Source organism: Odocoileus virginianus, unplaced genomic scaffold (assembly GCF_023699985.2).
Source record: "Odocoileus virginianus isolate 20LAN1187 ecotype Illinois unplaced genomic scaffold, Ovbor_1.2 Unplaced_Contig_11, whole genome shotgun sequence".
Classification (NCBI taxonomy): Eukaryota; Metazoa; Chordata; class Mammalia; order Artiodactyla; family Cervidae; genus Odocoileus; species Odocoileus virginianus.
The window spans coordinates 139,071-157,594 of record NW_027224328.1 but is presented as its reverse complement, the minus strand read 5'-3'; the positions used below and the strand labels follow the sequence as shown (position 1 = coordinate 157,594).

The 18,524-nt window shown below is 40.0% G+C and overlaps 1 protein-coding gene across 1 annotated transcript in view; it reads left to right on the top strand.

Annotated features, from left to right (window-relative positions):
• The first annotated feature begins 7,571 nt into the window (after nucleotides 1–7,571).
• Nucleotides 7,572–18,524, top strand: part of LOC110139307 (antigen WC1.1-like) — a 42,682-nt gene continuing 31,729 nt past the window's right edge. Inside the window, exon 1 of the mRNA XM_070464014.1 lies at nucleotides 7,572–9,209. Coding sequence (XP_070320115.1) covers nucleotides 9,143–9,209 — 67 coding nt within the window. The 5' untranslated portion in view covers nucleotides 7,572–9,142. The remainder of the gene's footprint in view (nucleotides 9,210–18,524) is intronic.

Sequence of the window (18,524 nt, the reverse complement as noted above, 5' to 3'; positions counted from 1 at the left end):
GGTGATGAAGTCACAGCTTCAGACACAATGGGAGATTGTGAGAGCCTGGTAGAGACTGACTCAGGCTCTGTCCTCTGGGGATCTCAGCCCCATCCTATACTTTTCTGAGGAGTTACACAAGAGAATACTAAGGATGTCAGTTCCAATCCCCCCAATTCATCCCATCCCCCTTTCCCTCCTTGGTGTTCATGTTTGTCCTCCATATTGATCTCTATTTCTACTTCAGATAGGTTTATCTGCACCATTTTTCTAGATTCAATGTATACATATTAATATATTATATGATATATGATATTTTTCTCTTTCCAATTTACAAAACTCTGTATGACACTCTCTAGGTCCATCCATGTCTCTGCAAATGGCACAGTTTCATTCCTTTTTATGGCTGAGTAATATTCCATTGTATATATGTGCCACATCTTCTTTATCCATTCCTCTGTTGATGGACATTTAGGTTTCTTCCATGTCCTGGCTATTGTAAACAGTGCGGCAAACAGATAACTAATGAGAACCTACTGTGTAGCACAGCGGTACTATTCAGCTCTCTTTGGTGACCTAAATGGGAAAGGAATCCAGAATGGAGGGGATATATGTATATGTATGGTTGGTTCACTTTGCTGTATAGCAGAGTAAAGCAACTATATCCAATAAAGAATAAAATGAGAGAATGCTAAGGGATATCAGGAAGCTTTGCAACAGCCACAGACTCATAGTTCAGAAGCATCACACCCAGTTCCTTTCCAGGGAGAGAGCTTGCCCGCATCAGAGCAGAGAGAAAGTTCAGGGCACCCCTGTTCAGGATAAGAACATCCTCAAAGGGAAAGGCACCCATATATATGGCTAGGGATCTCTTTCTCCAACTTTTTGCCCCAAGTGAAACCAAGGGAGGGAAAATTTCCCTGAGCAGAGACTCCTGATCCCTTTCTGAATGTCCCCTCAGGGCACATTCAGTCCCCTCTGAAATGTGTGCACCAGAAAGAATCTTGACTAACTCTCCTGTCACATAAGACAGAAGGAATGGAACACTGTATCTGTTAAAATAAAAGGCAAATTTTTCCTATGGTCTGGACGTCAAAGAACCTCAGAATGTCCAAACATCACCAGGATATGCATGAACCCTGACTCCCTCACCCCATATTCCTTGGAGATTCTAGGTACCCCTCCAAAAGTGCCTGGAGAAACCCAGAAATTCATGCCATAGTCCCATCTAGTGTAAGAACATTTATAGTACACAGAAATACTTCTTAGTTAAAAATTTTATTTTTTTTATTTTGGCTGTCCTGGGTCTACGTTGCTGCTTGGGCATTTCTCTAGTTGTGGAGTGTGGTGTCTACTCTTCCTTGTGGTGTGCAGGCTTCTCTTTGAGGTGGCTTCTGTTGTTGCAGAGCACAGGCTCTAAGGTGCTCAAGCTTCAGTAGTTGCAGCTCCCAGACTCTGGAGCACAGGCTCAACAGTTGTGGCACATGGGCTTAGCTGCTCCATGGCATGTGGGATCTTCCCAGACCAGGGATTGAACCCATGTCTCCTGCATTGGAAGGTGGATTCTTTACTACTGAGCCACCAGAGAACCTCCTGAAACAGTTCTTAGAATAAAAAAAACCATGACTTTTTGCATTGTTACCCTGTTTCCTAAAGTTACTGTAAGAAATTAATAACTTTAAACAGAAATTTATTTTCTCACAGATCTGGAGAATCTGGAGGCTAGAAAACCAAAGTCAGGGTGTAAACAAGGTTTTGCTACTTCTGGAGCTTTTCATGGAGGTTTCTTTCCTTGCCTCTTCCAGTCTCTGGTGTTATCAACAATCCTTGACATTCCTTGGTTCACAGATGCTATGCTTCAGTCTCTGCCTCCATCATCACATGGAGTTTTCTCCTGTGTTTCTTGTTTTCACTTTGTGTCTTCTCTCTATGTCTGTGTCTAAATGTCCCTTTTATTGTAAGCACGTTAGTCATTGGGTTAAGATCCACACTAATCCAGTAAAACCTCATCTGAACTTGATTTCATCTTGTTGTTCAGTCTCTAAATTGTGTTGGACTCTTTGCGACCCCATGGACTACAGCACACCAGGCTTCCCTGTCTTTCACCATCTCCCAGAGTTTGCTCAAATTCATGTCCATTGAGTCGGTGATGCCATCCAACCATCTCATCCTCTGTTGCCCCCTTCTCTTCTGCCCTCAATCTTTCCCAGCATCAGGGTCTTTTCCAATGAGTTGGCTCTTCACATCAGGTGGTCAAAGTACTGGAGCTTCAGCATCAGTCCTTCCAATGAATATTCAGGGTTGATTTCCTTTAGGATTGACTGGCTTGATCTCCTTTGAGATTACATCTACAAAGACACTATTTCTAAATAATGTTACATTCAAAAGTTCTGATTGGACATGAATGGGGGTGGGGGAGCCACTATTCAACCCAGTACATACCTCATCCTCCAAGCTTTCAAAACTAATTCTCCTGTACAGAGTTTCAAGCCAGAGCTCAGACCTCTCAACTACATTTCACTGTAGCATCCTTTTTTCCTTTGTTGTCTTCTTACAGTAACAAGTGCTGGCCTCTGGGGAGGACTCTCTGCCCTGACACAGAAACTAAAGGAGGCAGGCTGAACAGAGGGAGAAGTTGAACTATCCTGCAGTTCACACAAAGGCTCAGTTAACCCCATGGTGAGCTGGAGTGGTCCTTTATATTTGTCCTAAGTGGAGGGAAAGGGGTGGAATTTATATATCTGTGTACTAAAGTGTCATTGAATGAGGATGCTCCCCACGAAAAGAATAGCCACCATCACTCATAGCTCCTGGGAAGCAAGTGCTTCAGCCAGACAGAGGTTCATACCATAGCATCTATCCTTTCCTACTGCTCATTCATTTTTGTACCTTTAATTCATTTACTTCATTATTTAACTTAAGTATGTTGTGTGAGTGTACTCAGTAGTATCTAACTCTTTGCAACTCCCCAGAGCCTGCCAGGCTCCTCTGTCCATGGGATTTCCCAAGCAAGAATACTGGAGTGGGTTGTCATTTCCTCTTCACCTCCTGCATCTCCTGCATTGGCAGGTGGATTCTTTACCACTGCGCCACCTGGGAAGCCCAAGTTAAGTATATATTTTACATGAAATTCTGAGAGTTTATTCTTGTTGGATTTTTATATACTTCTTCTTTTTCCAGGATAACTTGCAAGAGGAAGGTTAGTTAAGACAAGGTACAGATCCCACCACTGTGGTTGGATGTTGCGTCCATAGCAATAAATCATCATTTCCCTCATTTACCACATTCTAGATTTCCTTCACCATCTATTAGCACCTCTGCTGGTCTAGGCAACTCACTTGGTAGAGTGGTCCACACCCTCACCCTGAGAGGTCTGAAATCCTGGCCACTATACACTTGCCATGCTGTGGCTGATGCACTCTTATATTTATTATCAGAATGGGGCAATGGAGTGCCAAGAGATCCCAAATAGTTTGCCTGGGTTTCAGATAGGTTTTTGCCTACACCTGTCATGCAGCAATTCTCCTTCTGATATTTAGGGTAATCTAGCTTTGAAACTAGTTTATTGTTTATTTGCTTGTTGGTAATTTGCCATGAAAATCTCAGGGTGACTGGGAAGCAGTCATGGCTTAAAGTTTAAGGTGACACTTACTGTGTCCCTTGGTAAAATCACTTTTCCTTCTGTGAACCAGAGCTAAATCCATAAAGCCTAGACTTGGAATATGGGAAGTGCAAATTTCTCAAGTGGACCTTGAGAATAAAAGCATAACCATTTCAGTTTCCACTGATTCTTGGATCTGTATATTCTTACTGTTGGGTATATCATGGGTAACCATACAATGATAACTGACTTGTGTGATTGATTTAGGGTATATGTATTTTGCCATGGAAAGGAAGTCTCATCTTTGCAGAGTATCATGTCCAAGTTGGTTTCAGCTACCAGGTCAACAGGCATCTCCATCATTCTGACAGGGCAGCAAATTCTGAAGACTCTCCATTCTGGTTTCCAAAGTACTGCACTAATTTACATTCCCACCAACAATGTATGAGGGTTGTCTTTTCTCCACATCCTCACCAATGCTTGCTACTTGCATTTTTGGTCAATAAAAAACAAGGTTAAAAAATTATATGCTTAGCAATTGCATAAATAGTAGGAAATTTAAAAATAGTTTAAAAAGTTTTCCAAAAGTAATGAATATATCAGCATTTTTAGGAAATATCTTGAATTAAATGATAGTGAAAAGAAAATATATTAAAAATTGTGAGAGCCTGCTAAAGCTTTGCTTAGAGGAAATTGCCTAGTTTTAAATACCTATATTAAAAAAAAAAAGAGGGACTTCCATGGCTGTCCAGTGGTTAAGACTCCATGCTTTCACTGCAGAGGACATGAATTGGAGCCCTGGTAGGGGAACTAAAACCCGGTAAGCTGCATGGCATGGCCAAAAAAGGAAATAAGAAAAGATTAAAATATTAATGATTAACTTTAGGAAGCTGTTGTTCTTCAGTCACTCAGTCGTGTCTGAATCTTTGTGACCCTATGGACTGTAGCACACCAGGTCTCCCTGTCCATCACCATCTCCCGGAGCTTGCTCAAACTCATGTCCATTGAGTTGGTGATGCCATCCAACCATCTCATCCTCTGTCACCCCTTCTCCTTCTGCCTTCAATCTTTCCCAGCATCAGGGTCTTTTCCAATGAGTCAGCTCTTTGCATCAGGTGGCCAAAGTACTGGAGTTTCAGCTTCAGCATCAGTCCTTCCAATGGATATTCAAGGTTGATTTCTGAAAGGTTGTTGCTGAACGATAAGACGCCGGGATTCTTGGCCTCCGGAGGAGACGAATTCAATCCGGGGCCAGAGACGAGGCTGGATCGCTCAGAGCTTTTGTGTAATAAAGTTTTATTAAAGTATAAAGGAGATAGAGAAAGCTTCTGACATAGGCATCAGAAGGGGGCAGAAAGAGTGCCCCCCTGCTAGTCTTCAGCTGGATGTTATATAGTCACTGCTGCTGCTACTGCTAAGTCACTTCAGTCGTGTCCGACTCTGTGTGACCCCATAGATGGCAGCCCACCAGGCTCCCCCATCCCTGGAATTCTCCAGGCAAGAACACTGGAGTGGGTTGCTATTTCCTTCTCCACTAGCAGTCTGTTAAAGAAAAGAAAGGAATGTCTTAAAACTCAGAATGGCACCAGGCCCCTCATCCATAAGATGCATTTTGGGATAATCTTGGCACCAGATGATTCATCCCAGGCCATAAAACGATTGACTTGAATCTTGTAGAAGGGCAGATTACCATACAAATAGTTTCATTTACATAGATTAGGGGAACAATATCTGAGTATAACATACTGGTTTGTCAAGTAGGTTCTGAGCCATTAGGCAGAACCGACTTGAAGACAGAGTCTGGGGTAAATGCATAGCACATTAACATAGCTTAAGACAAACATTTCCATAAGAAAAATGTATTGGTTAACTCAAGGTTTGAGAATAGTTAGCTTCAGGTGAAACCAGGTGTCATTATGGCAACACAGTATTTTAAGAGAAACCTCCTTTTAAATTTGTATAGAGAAGGGAAAAAAATATCGCTAGTTTGTTTCCTCCTGCTGCTTAAGAGAGATAAAAATGTCTGACACTTGCAGCCTATTTCCTCCATTTGGAGACCCCTGGCCTTCCTGCCTGTTACCCTCTCATTCCCCCCTTTTCTTTTAGGAGAATTATGTTGCCTAGGGAAAGGGGGTGTCATTCTCATTCTATAACTGCTTCTGAGCTGACAAGGGGCATTGTCCCTAAATTGGTGAGGCAACATATTTTCCTAACCCTCATACTGAGGATTTCTGATCTAGGGGCCCCAAGTAGTAGTTGGAAGAAGCTGCAGCAGTAGCAAGAGTTTGAGCAACCATTTGTAACTTAAAAGCTTTTATGTGACTAGAAACAAATCTAGTTACACAGTTACAGATGCAGGGAGCAAACAGCAAAAACAAAACAATCAGAATTATTATGATTAAGATAGTTTTCCACCATGGGGAGCTAGTTAACATCTCTCAAAGTGAGGCAATTGAGGCTTCAGGAGTATCTATAGTCCCAATCATTTTGTTCATGTGTTTAGTAAAATGAGTAACATTAGTGTTCATATCAGGTATATATGTATAGCACTGGGTATGAATGATGGCACAAGTTCCTCCTTGTGCAGCTGTCAGAATATCTAAAGCCAATCTGTTTTGTAAAACCACCTTTCTAATTTGTGCTTGTTCAGCATTAAGAGCTGAAATAGCTTTTTGAGAATCTTGTAATGCCTGTTGAGTAAAATTAGTCAAAGCATCCACTCATAGCATAACATCTGTAGTTCCCAAAGAGGGAACAAACACTGCAGCCAAATAATCATACCAGTGAAATATAGACCTTGTCCACTGAGTTTTAATGTGGGGTAAATTAGCAGGCTTTTCTGGAAGCTCTGAAAATATAAAGCCGTGAGTAAAGACTAGACCCAGGGTGCATCTCCCTATCCAACCAGGGGGAAGCCAAGCCCATAGGTAAGAGCCACATATCCAATAAGTCCCATTTGGAGCAAGCCAGCGTGACTGAGATATCCAGTCCCAATCAGTGCCTGGCCAGACAAAGGGAGGACCTGAACTGGGGTTGGAAAACACGGGAATGATTACGTTGCATATTTCCTGAGGCAAAAATCCCAATTGTTTCCAATATTTGTAATTAAGTTGTTGGCTAACTTTTGGGGATGGCTCTGTTTGTTCCCAGCATATAAGGGCAGTATTAGACGTCCTTTTTCAGGAGTTAGCCATATGACCTCATCCCATATTTGATAAATGTCAGGTAAAAAACCATCAGATCTAGACCTATTTTCTTATGTGTAGCAAAATAGTCATTAAACCAAGACAATGTATAATCAAAATTAAAAGTCACATTATGTCCATAGTAAGATACAAAGTTTTGCACCAGTCCATTTTAGGGTTGTTAAATGTCATCAGATGAAGAAGAGGCATCACATATGATTGTTGTTGAAGGTATTCGCAGACGTGGAGAAAGTCTTTTTCTTGAAGTGGAGATGTCCACCATGGGAATCTTTTTACTGATGAAGAGGGGAGAGTTCCTCAGACTGAGCAGTTAGACCAATTGTGGAATGCAGCGTAGGAGTGAGCCCAGGACAGGAAGGCATTGTCTTGAGGATCAAATGGCAGACTCAGGATCTTTGGAGTCAGCAGAAGTAGGCTCACATAGATTATCAGGCCCATCTGAAAAGTACAAAGTCAGAGCATAGAAAGTAAAGACATAAAATGAAGTCACTTAGTTCTGGTCAGGGTGCCACCTCTTAACTCGAGTGTGATGTACCCACAAATCAATTCCTGGCACTTTAACAGCTATGGGAGAAGAAAGAATAACCTAGTAACGGCCTTCCCAGAGGGGCTCAAGGGATGGGCCCACAGACCCCAATGTTTATATGAGGACCTCGGTTCCTGGCTCAAATAGAGGCTTGTTTGACTCAGAGGCTGGGTCAGGAGTCATCTCCCAGAGTTCTGTTAATGCCTGTTGAAAAGCTGAGAGCTGAGTTACATAACTAGTTAATTCCAAGACTTCAGGGTCTATAACATTGTCTGTGTGTAAGAAAAGTCTTTCATAAATATATTCAAAGGGGGACAGTCCCTCTTTTTGGGGGGGCAGTTTGAGCCCTCATTAAAGCTATGGGTAGGACTTTAATTCAGTTGTCCTACATCTCTTGAATTAATTTGCACAGATGTCTTTTGATGATGTCATTAGCCTTTTTAACCTTTCCTGAGGACTGGGGTCTCCAGGAACAATGTAAGTGATATTCTATTCCCTTAGGATTGATTGGTTTGATCTTGCAGTCAAGGAACTCTGAAGAGTATTCTCCAGCACCATGGTTAAGCAAACTGAAACCAAAAGAAGTAGAAAGAAACAAAAAATGAGGTAAATGTCTAGAAAAAATAAAAGAAAACATTAGCAAAGTAAAAGTTGGGTTTTCAAAAATTAGTAAAATTGACCAAATCATAGGAAAAATAATTTTTAAAGAGGAAACAAAAGATCAAAATTAAAAATGAAAATAATCATTCAGATACAACAGACCTTATAATGATAATGAAAATATACTATGAACAATTATATACTAATAAACAGTTTAGATAAAGTGGATAAATTTCTTAAAAAAAATATAAAAACAAAATCAAGAAGAAAATTAACCCTACATTTATTGAAGAAATTTTGTCTTAGGAGCAGGGCAAGCTTTGCCAGGCTCCAAGAAGATAGTTGTAAGCAGGCCTTTTGGGGAGACTGGGGGCTGAAGTTGATTCTTTAGGATGAAATGAGGTCACAACTAATTCAATGCAGAGAAGAGAAGACTATCCTTTAGATGGAGAACAGGAAAGGCATACTGGTTTTCAGGAAAAGGGCAGGCCTGTTCAGGAGTCTCTGGAGACCTGGATCTTTATGAGGCTTCCATTCACCAAGTAGAAATGGAAGTGGGGGAAGACTCACCCTATGAAGCCAGTAATCTGGTCCCCTTCATGTTCATCTCACTTTTTTTTTTTGTTTACTTAAGATTTTTCACCTTTCTTATCCCAATTTGTGCTCACATGACCTTTCATTTTCTCCATTAGTTACTTATTTTCTTTGCAGCCACAATATGTCAGTCACTTGACACTGCAGACCTCCCGCCCAATGAAACAAAACTCATCTTTCCAAGGGTTCTGAGGAGGTAGAGGAAGTAGAACTGACCCAGAAACCGTGTTTCTGGCTGATACCACCAGCTGAGCTGAACCAGCCATTGAGCCGGACACCTGGCATGGAGAAAAAGAAAGCTACATATATATTTTTTTTTTAACATAGCTTTTCTGCATCACCTTAACGAACAGAATGACACCTGACGTCAGATAACCTTGCATCTCATATAAGGAGATATTCAAGATTCAGCATCTAATTGGTGTTTGAACTTCAGAAAGTTTCCTTTTATATAGCGTCTGATGGCAGGGAAGATGTTAAGAAGCGTTTCTATTGGCTCGGAAGATGGCAGTGTCAGGGGATGGGATTATATGAACCCCTTCCTGCTGTGAGAGCCTCCATTAAGGGCCAAGAGGACCCCTCATGTAGTTTGGGGAAACTGAAGCTGTAACCCAAAGACAAGAGGATCAGAGAACCATGAACGGCCACTGCTTTCTCCAGGGTCTTGTCTGTCTGCTCTTTAGCATCCTATCGCGTGCTCAAGGTAAGTGTTCTTAAATTCAGCAGACTTGCTGGATTAGCCATAAGATTCTAGGGGAATGATCCATGGGACTGTAAGGACAATACCTTTCTATTTGTTGACCATTCGGTTTTGACCAAATGTGATCCTTAGTGACAGTGAGTGCTGATTTTTCTCCCTCGGGGCTCAGTTTTTCAAGTTAAGCAGCAATATGCTGCAGAGATATAAATTCTATTCACAGACCTAACTTTGTGTTTTTAACCCTCCCCAAGTACACCTAACAGCTCAGAAAATGTCTGACCACTTCTCAGTTTTCCTCTAATGGATTATGGCTGAGGGACTGCCTCTGTCTGGGTCTCTGATCTGTCTTTCTCATACTTTATCTTACACCTCTCCCCACCAGTTCAGTATTTCAGATCTTTTAGACTGGACATGTGTGTGTGTGTGCACATGTGTGTTTATGTATGTATGCTTTGAGTGTATGCATACGTATGTGTGGACTTCCCGGTGGCTCAGTGATAAAGAATCTGCCTGCCAATGCAGGAGATGCAGGTTTGATCCCTGGGTCAGGAAGATCCCCTGGAGAAGGGAATGGCTACTCACTCCAGTGTTCTTGCCTGGGAAATCCATGGACAGAGGAGCCTGGTGGGCTATAGTTCATGGGGTCACAAAGAGTCAGACACGACTTAATGACTAAACAACAACATACATATGTGTGTGCATGTGTGTGTGTCTGTATATGTGGGATAAGGGACTGGGTAAAGGTGAATTGGAAGAGTATTTATAGACTAAATGTGTGAACAGAAATAAATCTGCCCAGTGGAAGTTGACTTTTTAGAGAGGAGGCTATAGAACTTCCCTGGTGGCTCAGATGGTAAAGAATCTGCTTGTAGTGCAGGAGACCTGGGTTTGATCCCTGTGAGGGGAAGATCCCCTGGAGTAGGAAATGGCAACCCACTCCAATTTTCTTGCCTGGAGAATTCTATGGTGGGCTACAGTCCATGGGGTCGCAAAGAGTTGGACATGACTAAATGACTAACTCTTTCACTTCACTTTCCATAGAACTCACACTCTCTATGCTAGACTGCTGGATTTAGTGGTAGCAATGGTAATGGTGGTGATGATATGTGTGTATGTATATATGGTGAGGGCAAATATGGAAATCTTCCTTTCTATGAGTAAAGCCCTCTCAGTAGAAACTGTAATCACACCTCTGGATAACCCTGCATTTGCATTCGAACTCTGAGTTTCTTTCTCTTCCCCACAAACAACCCACAGCTCAGACATGTTTCTGCTTTTCTGTAGTCTTTCCCAAGCATAGGATTCGGCAGGACTCTGTCTTCCTGCCTGTAATATTTTCCCTTCCTACCTCTTGGATCAGTGGTCCTCCAACCCCGCTATGCAAAGGAAAAAAACTAACACCAAATGTAGGTGCCATCAATGGACTGATGCATTGAAGGCAGAAGAGGGATTTAGTCTTAAGAGACTTGATGATGTTCCCCACTGAGGCAGGTCAATTTTTCCCTGTCTCAGTGGAGAGCACAAGCTTGTTCTGTGACATCTTAATGGATCAGATATTTAGCAAGAACTCTGTGTTTGTGAATGTCCCTGTGGTGAATATTCTCACTTGTTGTTCCCACAGACGCTGTATGAATGTTGGTCTTCACTGTGCCCTTAAATCAGGAGAGTCCAAGACACCTGCTTTGAGTTCCTGAAGTTAGAATGAGCTAGTCACATGCCTGGAAAGTCAGCTTTTCCAGGTTAGCCCTTGCTCCTGGCTGCTTTAGTAAAGCCCATCTCTCCAACCCTTCCTGATCCCACATTCCCTCTTTATTTCAAGCCACCCCCCTCCCCCCAGTGCTGTCAGAAGTCTCTGTCTCTCTTCCTTGGGAAACTCCACTCCTCCCCAAAGGAACAAGAAGTTCTGTTCTTCACTCCCTTGCTATATTTCTTTCAAATTCTAGTTGGGGACATCCCTGGTGTTAAGATTTCATCATCCCAGGGGTTAAGATTTCATCTTCTAATGTAAGGAGTGCAGGTTCGATCCCCAGTTGGGGAGTTAAGATCTCACATACCTCACAGCCAACAAACAAACAAACAAACAAACAAACAAAAACCAGAATATAAGAACAGGAATATTGTAATAGATCCACGTCAAAAAAAATCTTTAAAAAACCCCCAAAACAAAACTTCCGGTTCCTTGGGTTTGGGACATATTATAATGGTGGTTGTCATTTTTTCAGGCTTTGTAGGCTGTTAAGAATAGAGTTAGACTCTCTGAGTGAAATATAAAGTTGGCTCTCTGATTCCATTTTGGCCTCTCCAGCTACGAGCACAATGAAGGAATTTCTCATTAGGCTAAGGAGAAATCACAGTTCACTCAAACAAGCATGTTTCCTCAGAGAGAATGCTCTGTAGAATCATATTATTAAGGCACATATTCACGTACTAAGAAACTCAGTTCACATGAGTTTGCCCCCATATACTTGTCAGTTTCAACTTTGGTATGATCGTTCCAAAGAGCATTAAATATCTTCTGAGTTTACACTTGTCTCTAAAGTTCAAGGCAGGATATACCAGCTCCCTTTACATTCTTTCGGAATACAATCTCTGCATTAAATCTCAGTCCCTACACACACACACACACACACACACACACACACACACACATACACACAGGACTGGATCATCAGTTCAGTTCAGTCACTCAGTCGTGTCTGACTCTTTGCGACCCCATGGACTGCAGCACACAAGCTTCCCTGTCCATCACCAACTCCCGGAGCTTACTCAAACTCATGTCCATTGAGTCAGTGATGCCATCCAACCATCTCATCCTCTGTCATCCCCTTCTCCTCCCACCTTCAATCTTTCCCAGCATCAGGGTCTTTTCCAATGAGTCAGTTCTTCCCATCAGGTGGCCAAAGTACTGGAGCTTCAGCTTCAGCATCAGTCCTTCCAATGAATAGTCAGGACTGATTTCCTTTAGGATGGACTGGTTGGATCTCCTTGCAGTCCAAGGGACTCTCAAGAGTCTTCTCCAACACCACAGTTCAAAAGCCTCAGTTCTTTGGTGCTCAGTTTTGTTTATAGTCCAACTCTCACATCCATACATGACTACTGGAAAAACCGTAGCCTTGACTAGACAGACCTTTGTTGGCAAAGTAATGTCTCTGCATTTTAATATGCTCTCTAGGTTGGTCATAGCTTTTTTTCCCAATACCATTTTATATCCACTTTCAAAATAATATATTTTAAATTTCTTTTTGTTCATTAAAATATCTTCTATGCCATTTGTATGGTTGCCAGTATTTCAGTTATCCCATGTCATTGAATCATAACTTATTTATCTAATCCTATTTGTTGTACATTAATATTTTCAAATGCCATTCTTCATCTCAAAACAAGATTGAATTAAGTTTTATTCCATGCAAATAATTTTGCAGTTTCACTAAACACTATTCAAAACCTTATTTTGAATTTATTTTACCATGGCCAAAAAATCTGTATGATTCAGAGTGATGTCCCTTTTCATTCTTGGGATTGTTAACTTCATTTTCTCTCTGCTCTTCTTAAGTATTGCTCAGTGTTCATCAATTTTCAATGAGCCATGTTTAAAGTGCTTTCTTCTATGTTTTCTATCTTATGCTTACCTTCTTTTCCATTAATTTTTATTCCTTTTTAAATTAACCCCAACATTCTACATCCTTTAAACTTTCTCATCTCCTAGTTTCTTAATTGGAAGGTTACATTTTTTTCACTCTTTCCTTTTCTCTAAATCTTGGGTGTAAATTTCCCTTAAGGACTACTTGGATTTCATTAGGAGAATTTATTATCATATCATTATTTTGTGTTTATTATCATTATTATCAATCTTTATTATCATTATTTCACAATATTTTGTAAGTTGTAAATTTATTCCCAGATTCAGGTGTTTTTTTGGAAGGGTGTTGCTGAATTTCCCCAAATAGGGATGGCTAACAATATTTTCTTTTTTTCTCCATTTATTTTTATTAGTTGGAGGCTAATTACTTTACAGCATTGCAGTGGTTTTTGTCATACATTGAAATGAATTAGCCATGGATTTACATGTATTCCCCATCCCAGTCCCCCCTCCCACCTCCCTCTCCACCCCATCCCTCTGGGTCTTCCCAGTGCACCAGGCCCAAGCACTTGTCTCATGCATCCAACCTGGGCTGGTGATCTGTTTCACCCTAGATATACATGTTTCGATGCTGTTCTCTTGAAACATCCCACCCTCGCCTTCTCCCACAGAGTCCACAAGTCTGTTCTATACATCTGAGTCTCTTTTTCTGTTTTGCATATAGGGTTATTGTTACCATCTTTCTAAATTCCATATATATGTGTTAGTATACTGTAATGGTCTTTATCTTTCTGGCTTACTTCGCTCTGTATAATGGGCTCCAGTTTCATCCATCTCATTAGAACTGATTCAAATGAATTCTTTTTAATGCCTGAGTAATATTCCATGGTGTATATGTACCACAGCTTCCTTATCCATTCATCTGCTGATGGGCATCTGGGTTGCTTCCATGTCCTGGCTATTGTAAACAGTGCTACGATGAACATTGGGGTGCACGTGTCTCTTTCGGATCTGGTTTCCTCAGTGTGTATGCCTAGAAGTGGGATTGCTGGGTCATATGGCAGATCTATTTCCAGCTTTTTAAGGAATCTCCACACTGTTTTCCATAGTGGCTGTACTAATTTGCATTCCCACCAACAGTGTAAGAGGGTTCCCTTTTCTCCACACCCTCTCCAGCATTTATTGCTTATAGACTTTTGGATAGCAGCCATCCTGACTGGCATGTAATGGTACCTTATTGTGGTTTTGATTTGCATTTCTCTGATAATGAGTGATGTTGAGCATCTTTTCATGTGTCTTTTTGCCATCCGTATGTCTTCCTTGGAGAAATGTCTGTTTAGTTCTTTGGCCCATTTTTTGATTGGGTCATTTATTTTTCTGGAATTGAGCTGGAGGAGTTGCTTGTATATTTTTGAGATTAATCCTTTGTCTATTGCTTCATTTGCTATTATTTTCTCCCAATCTGAGGGCTGTCTTTTCACCTTGCTTATAGTTTCCTTTGTTGTGCAAAAGCTTTTAAGTTTCATTAGGTCCCATTTATTTATTTTTGCTTTTGTTTCTAAAATTCTGGGATGTGGGTCATAGAGGATCCTGCTGTGATCTATGTTAGAGAGTGTTTTGCCTATGTTCTCCTCTAGGAGTTTTATAGTTTCTGGTCTTACATTTAGATCTTTAATCCATTTTGAGTTAATTTTTGTGTATGGTGTTAGAAAGTGTTCTAGTTTCATTCTTTTACAGGTGGTTGACCAGTTTTCCCAGCACCACTTGTTAAAGAGGTTGTCTTTTTTCCATTGTATATCCTTGCCTCCTTTGTCGAAGATAAGGTGACCATAGGTTCGTGGATTTATCTCTGGGCTTTCTATTCGGTTCCATTGATCTATATTTCTGTCTTTGTGCCAGTACCATACTGTCTTGATGACTGTGGCTTTGTAGTATACTCTGAAGTCAGGCAGGTCGATTCCTCCAGTTCCATTCTTCTTTCTCAAGATTACTTTGGCTATTCGAGGTTTTTTGTATTTCCATACAAATTGTGAAATTATATGTTCTAGTTCTGTGAAAAATACCGTTGGTAGTTTGATAGGGATTGCATTGAATCTATAGATTGCTTTGGGTAGTATAGCCATTTTGACAATATTGATTCTTCCAATCCATGAACACAGTATGTTTCTCCATCTGTTTGTGTCCTCTTTGATTTCTTTCATCAGTGTTTTATAGTTTTCTATGTATAGGTTTTTTTTTCTTTAGGTAGATATACTCCTAAGTACTTTTATTCTTTTTGTTGCAATGGTGAATGGTATTGTTTCCTTAATTTCTCTTTCTGTTTTCTCATTGTTAGTGTATAGGAATGCAAGAGATTTCTCTGTGTTAATTTTATATCCTGCAACTTTACTGTATTCATTGATTAGCTCTGGTGATTTTCTGGTAGAGTCTTTAGGGTTTTCTATGTAGAGGATCATGTCATCTGCAAACAGAGAGAGTTTCACTTCTTTTCCTATCTGGATTCCTTTTACTTCTTTTTCTGCCCTGATTGCTGTGGCCAACACTTCCAAAACTATGTTGAATAGTAGTGGTGAGAGTGGGCACCCTTGTCTTGTTCCTGATTTCAGGGGAAATGCTTTCAATTTTTCACCATTGAGGGTGATGCTTGCTGTGGGTTTGTCATATATAGCTTTTATTATGTTGAGGTATGTTCCTTCTATTCCTGCTTTCTGGAGAGTTTTAATCATAAATGGATGTTGAATTTTGTCAAAGGCTTTTTCTGCATCTATTGAGATAATCATATGGTTTTTATCTTTCAATTTGTTAATGTGGTGTATTACATTGATTGATTTGCGGATATTAAAGAATCCTTGCATTCCTGGGATAAAGCCCACTTGGTCATGGTGTATGATTTTTTTAATATGTTGTTAGATTCTGTTTGCTAGAATTTTGTTAAGGATTTTTGCATCTATGTTCATCAGTGATATTGGCCTGTAGTTTTCTTTTTTTGTGGCATCTTTGTCTGGTTTTGGAATTAGGGTGATGGTGGCCTCATAGAATGAGTTTGGAAGTTTACCTTCTTCTGCAATTTTCTGAAGAGTTTGAGTAAGATAGGTGTTAGCTCTTCTCTAAATTTTTGGTAGAATTCAGCTGTGAAGCCATCTGGTCCTGGGCTTTTGTTTGCTGGAAGATTTCTGATTACAGTTTCGATTTCCTTGCTTGTGATGGGTTTGTTAAGATCTTCTATTTCTTCCTGGTTCAGTTTTGGAAAGTTATACTTCTCTAAGAACTTGTCCATTTCTTCCAAGTTGTCCATTTTATTGGCATAGAGCTGCTGGTAGTAGTCTCTTATGATCCTTTGTATTTCAGTGTTGTCTGTTGTGATCTCTCCATTTTCGTTTCTAATTTTGTTAATTTGGTTCTTCTCCCTTTGTTTCTTAATGAGTCTTGCTAACCATGTCCAGTTCTAACTGTTGCTTTCTGACCTGCATACAGGTGTCTCAACAGGCAGGTCAGATGGTCTGGTATTCCCATCTCTTTCAGAATTTTCCACAGTTTATTGTGATCCACACATTCAAAGGCTTTGGCATAGTCAATAAAGCAGAAATAGATGTTTTTCTGGAACTCTTGCTTTTTCAATGATCCAGCAGATGTTGGCAATTTGATGTCTGGTTCCTCTGCCTTTTCTAAATGCAACTTGAACATCTGAAATTTCATGGTCCATGTACTGTTGAAGCCTGGCTTGGAGAATTTTGGGCATTACTTTACTAGTGTGTGAAATGAGTGCAATTGTGCAGTAGTATGAGCATTCTTTGGCATTGCCTTTCTTTGGGATTGGAATGAAAACTGACTCTTTCCAGTCCTGTGGCCACTACTGAGTTTTCTAAATTTGTGACATATTGAGTGCAGCACTTTCACAGCATCATCTTTTAGGATTTGAAATAGCTCAACTGGAATTCTATCACCTCCACTAGCTTTGTTCATAGTGATGCTTCCTAAGGCCCACTTGACTTCACATTCCAGAATGTCTGGCTCTAGGTGAGTGATCACATTTGTGATTATCTGGGTCATGAAGATCTTTTTTTGTACCATTCTTCTGAGTATTCTTGCCACCTCTTCTTAATATCTTCTGCTTCTGTTAGGTCCATACCATTTCTGTCCTTTATTGAGCCCATCTTTGCATGAAATGTTCCCTTAGTATCTCTAATTTTCTTGAAGAGATCTCTAGTCTTTTCCATTCTGTTGTTTTCCTCTATTTCTTTGCATTGATCACTGAGGAAGGGCTTTCTTATCTCTCCTTGCTATTCTTTGGAACTCTGTATTCAAATGGGTATATCTTTCCTTTTCTCCTTTGCTTTTTTCTTCTCTTCTTTTCTCAGCTATTTGTAAGGCCTTCTCAGACAGCCATTTTGCTTTTTTCCATTTCTTTTTCTTGGGGATGGTCTTGATCCCTGTCTCCTGTACAGTGTCATGAACCTCTGTCCATAGCTTTGTGGTATAGTAAAGTCAGGCAGGTTGATTCCTCCAGTTCCATTCTTCTTTCTGAGGATTGCTTTGTCTATTCAAGGTTTTTTGTATTTCCATATTATACACTGTGAAATTATTTGTTCTACCAATACCATTGGTAGCTTGATAGGGATTGCATTGAATGTATAGATTGCTTTGGGTAGTATATCATTTTCACTATATTGATTCTTCCAATCAATGAACATGGTATATTTCTCCATCTATTTGTGTCATCTTTGATTTCTTTCATCAGTGTTTTATAGTTTTCAATATAGAGAAAACTATATATATATATATATATATATATGTCTTTTGTTTCTTTAGGTAGATTTATTCCTAAGTATTTTATTCTTTTCATTGCAATGGTGAATGGATTTCTCCCTTAATTTCTCTTTTTCTGTTTTCTTAATTGATCCACCTGCTTTATGTTCCCTTTTCACTCCTTTTTTTTCCTTTAGTATTATTTAAATCTGTTATTATTTCAGATTTCCCTTTTTCCTTTTGGCTTTCAGCAGCTTTACTAGGTTTTCATACTCTTCCATTTATTTTTTTTTTAAATTATCTATCATTATACCTTCATATATTACTTCTGTAGTTCTGTCTCTCTGTCTCTAGATCTCTTTTCCCTCTCCTCCTCCTCTTTCTTCTGCTTCTCATTGCTCATCTTTAGGACTCCTCTGAAAGAGGTGAAAGTGAAGTCATTCAGTCTTGTCTGACTCTTTGTGAACCCATGTATTGTAGCCTACCAGGCTTCTCCATCCATGGGATTTTCCAGGTAAAGAGTACTGGAGTGGGTTGCCATTTCCTTCTCCAGAGGATCTTCCTGACCCAAGGATCAAACCCGGGTCTCCTGCATTGTAGGCAGATGCTTTTACCATCTGAGCCACCAGGGAACACATTAGGACTCCTCTAAGTCACTATATTCCGAGTTCTATCTAAAATTCTTTTAACTTATTCATTCACTTTTTATGGTTGGCAATGGTTCCTTTGATATTTTTATTTATTAATGATTATTTGGTATTTTCTTCATCTTTTTACATGTTTATTCTCGCCTCTCTTTTCCCCTAAATACATTAATCATAGTTAAAATCCTTATCTGCCAAATCCAACATTTCTATTATGTGTGTCTTTGCATTCTCTTATTTTCTGTTTTCACTTTGATCATTTGTCATGTTATCTTAGCTTGTCAAATGTCATGTTATTTTTTATTGAGTACTATAAATTATATATGAAGAAGTAAGCTATTCCCAATA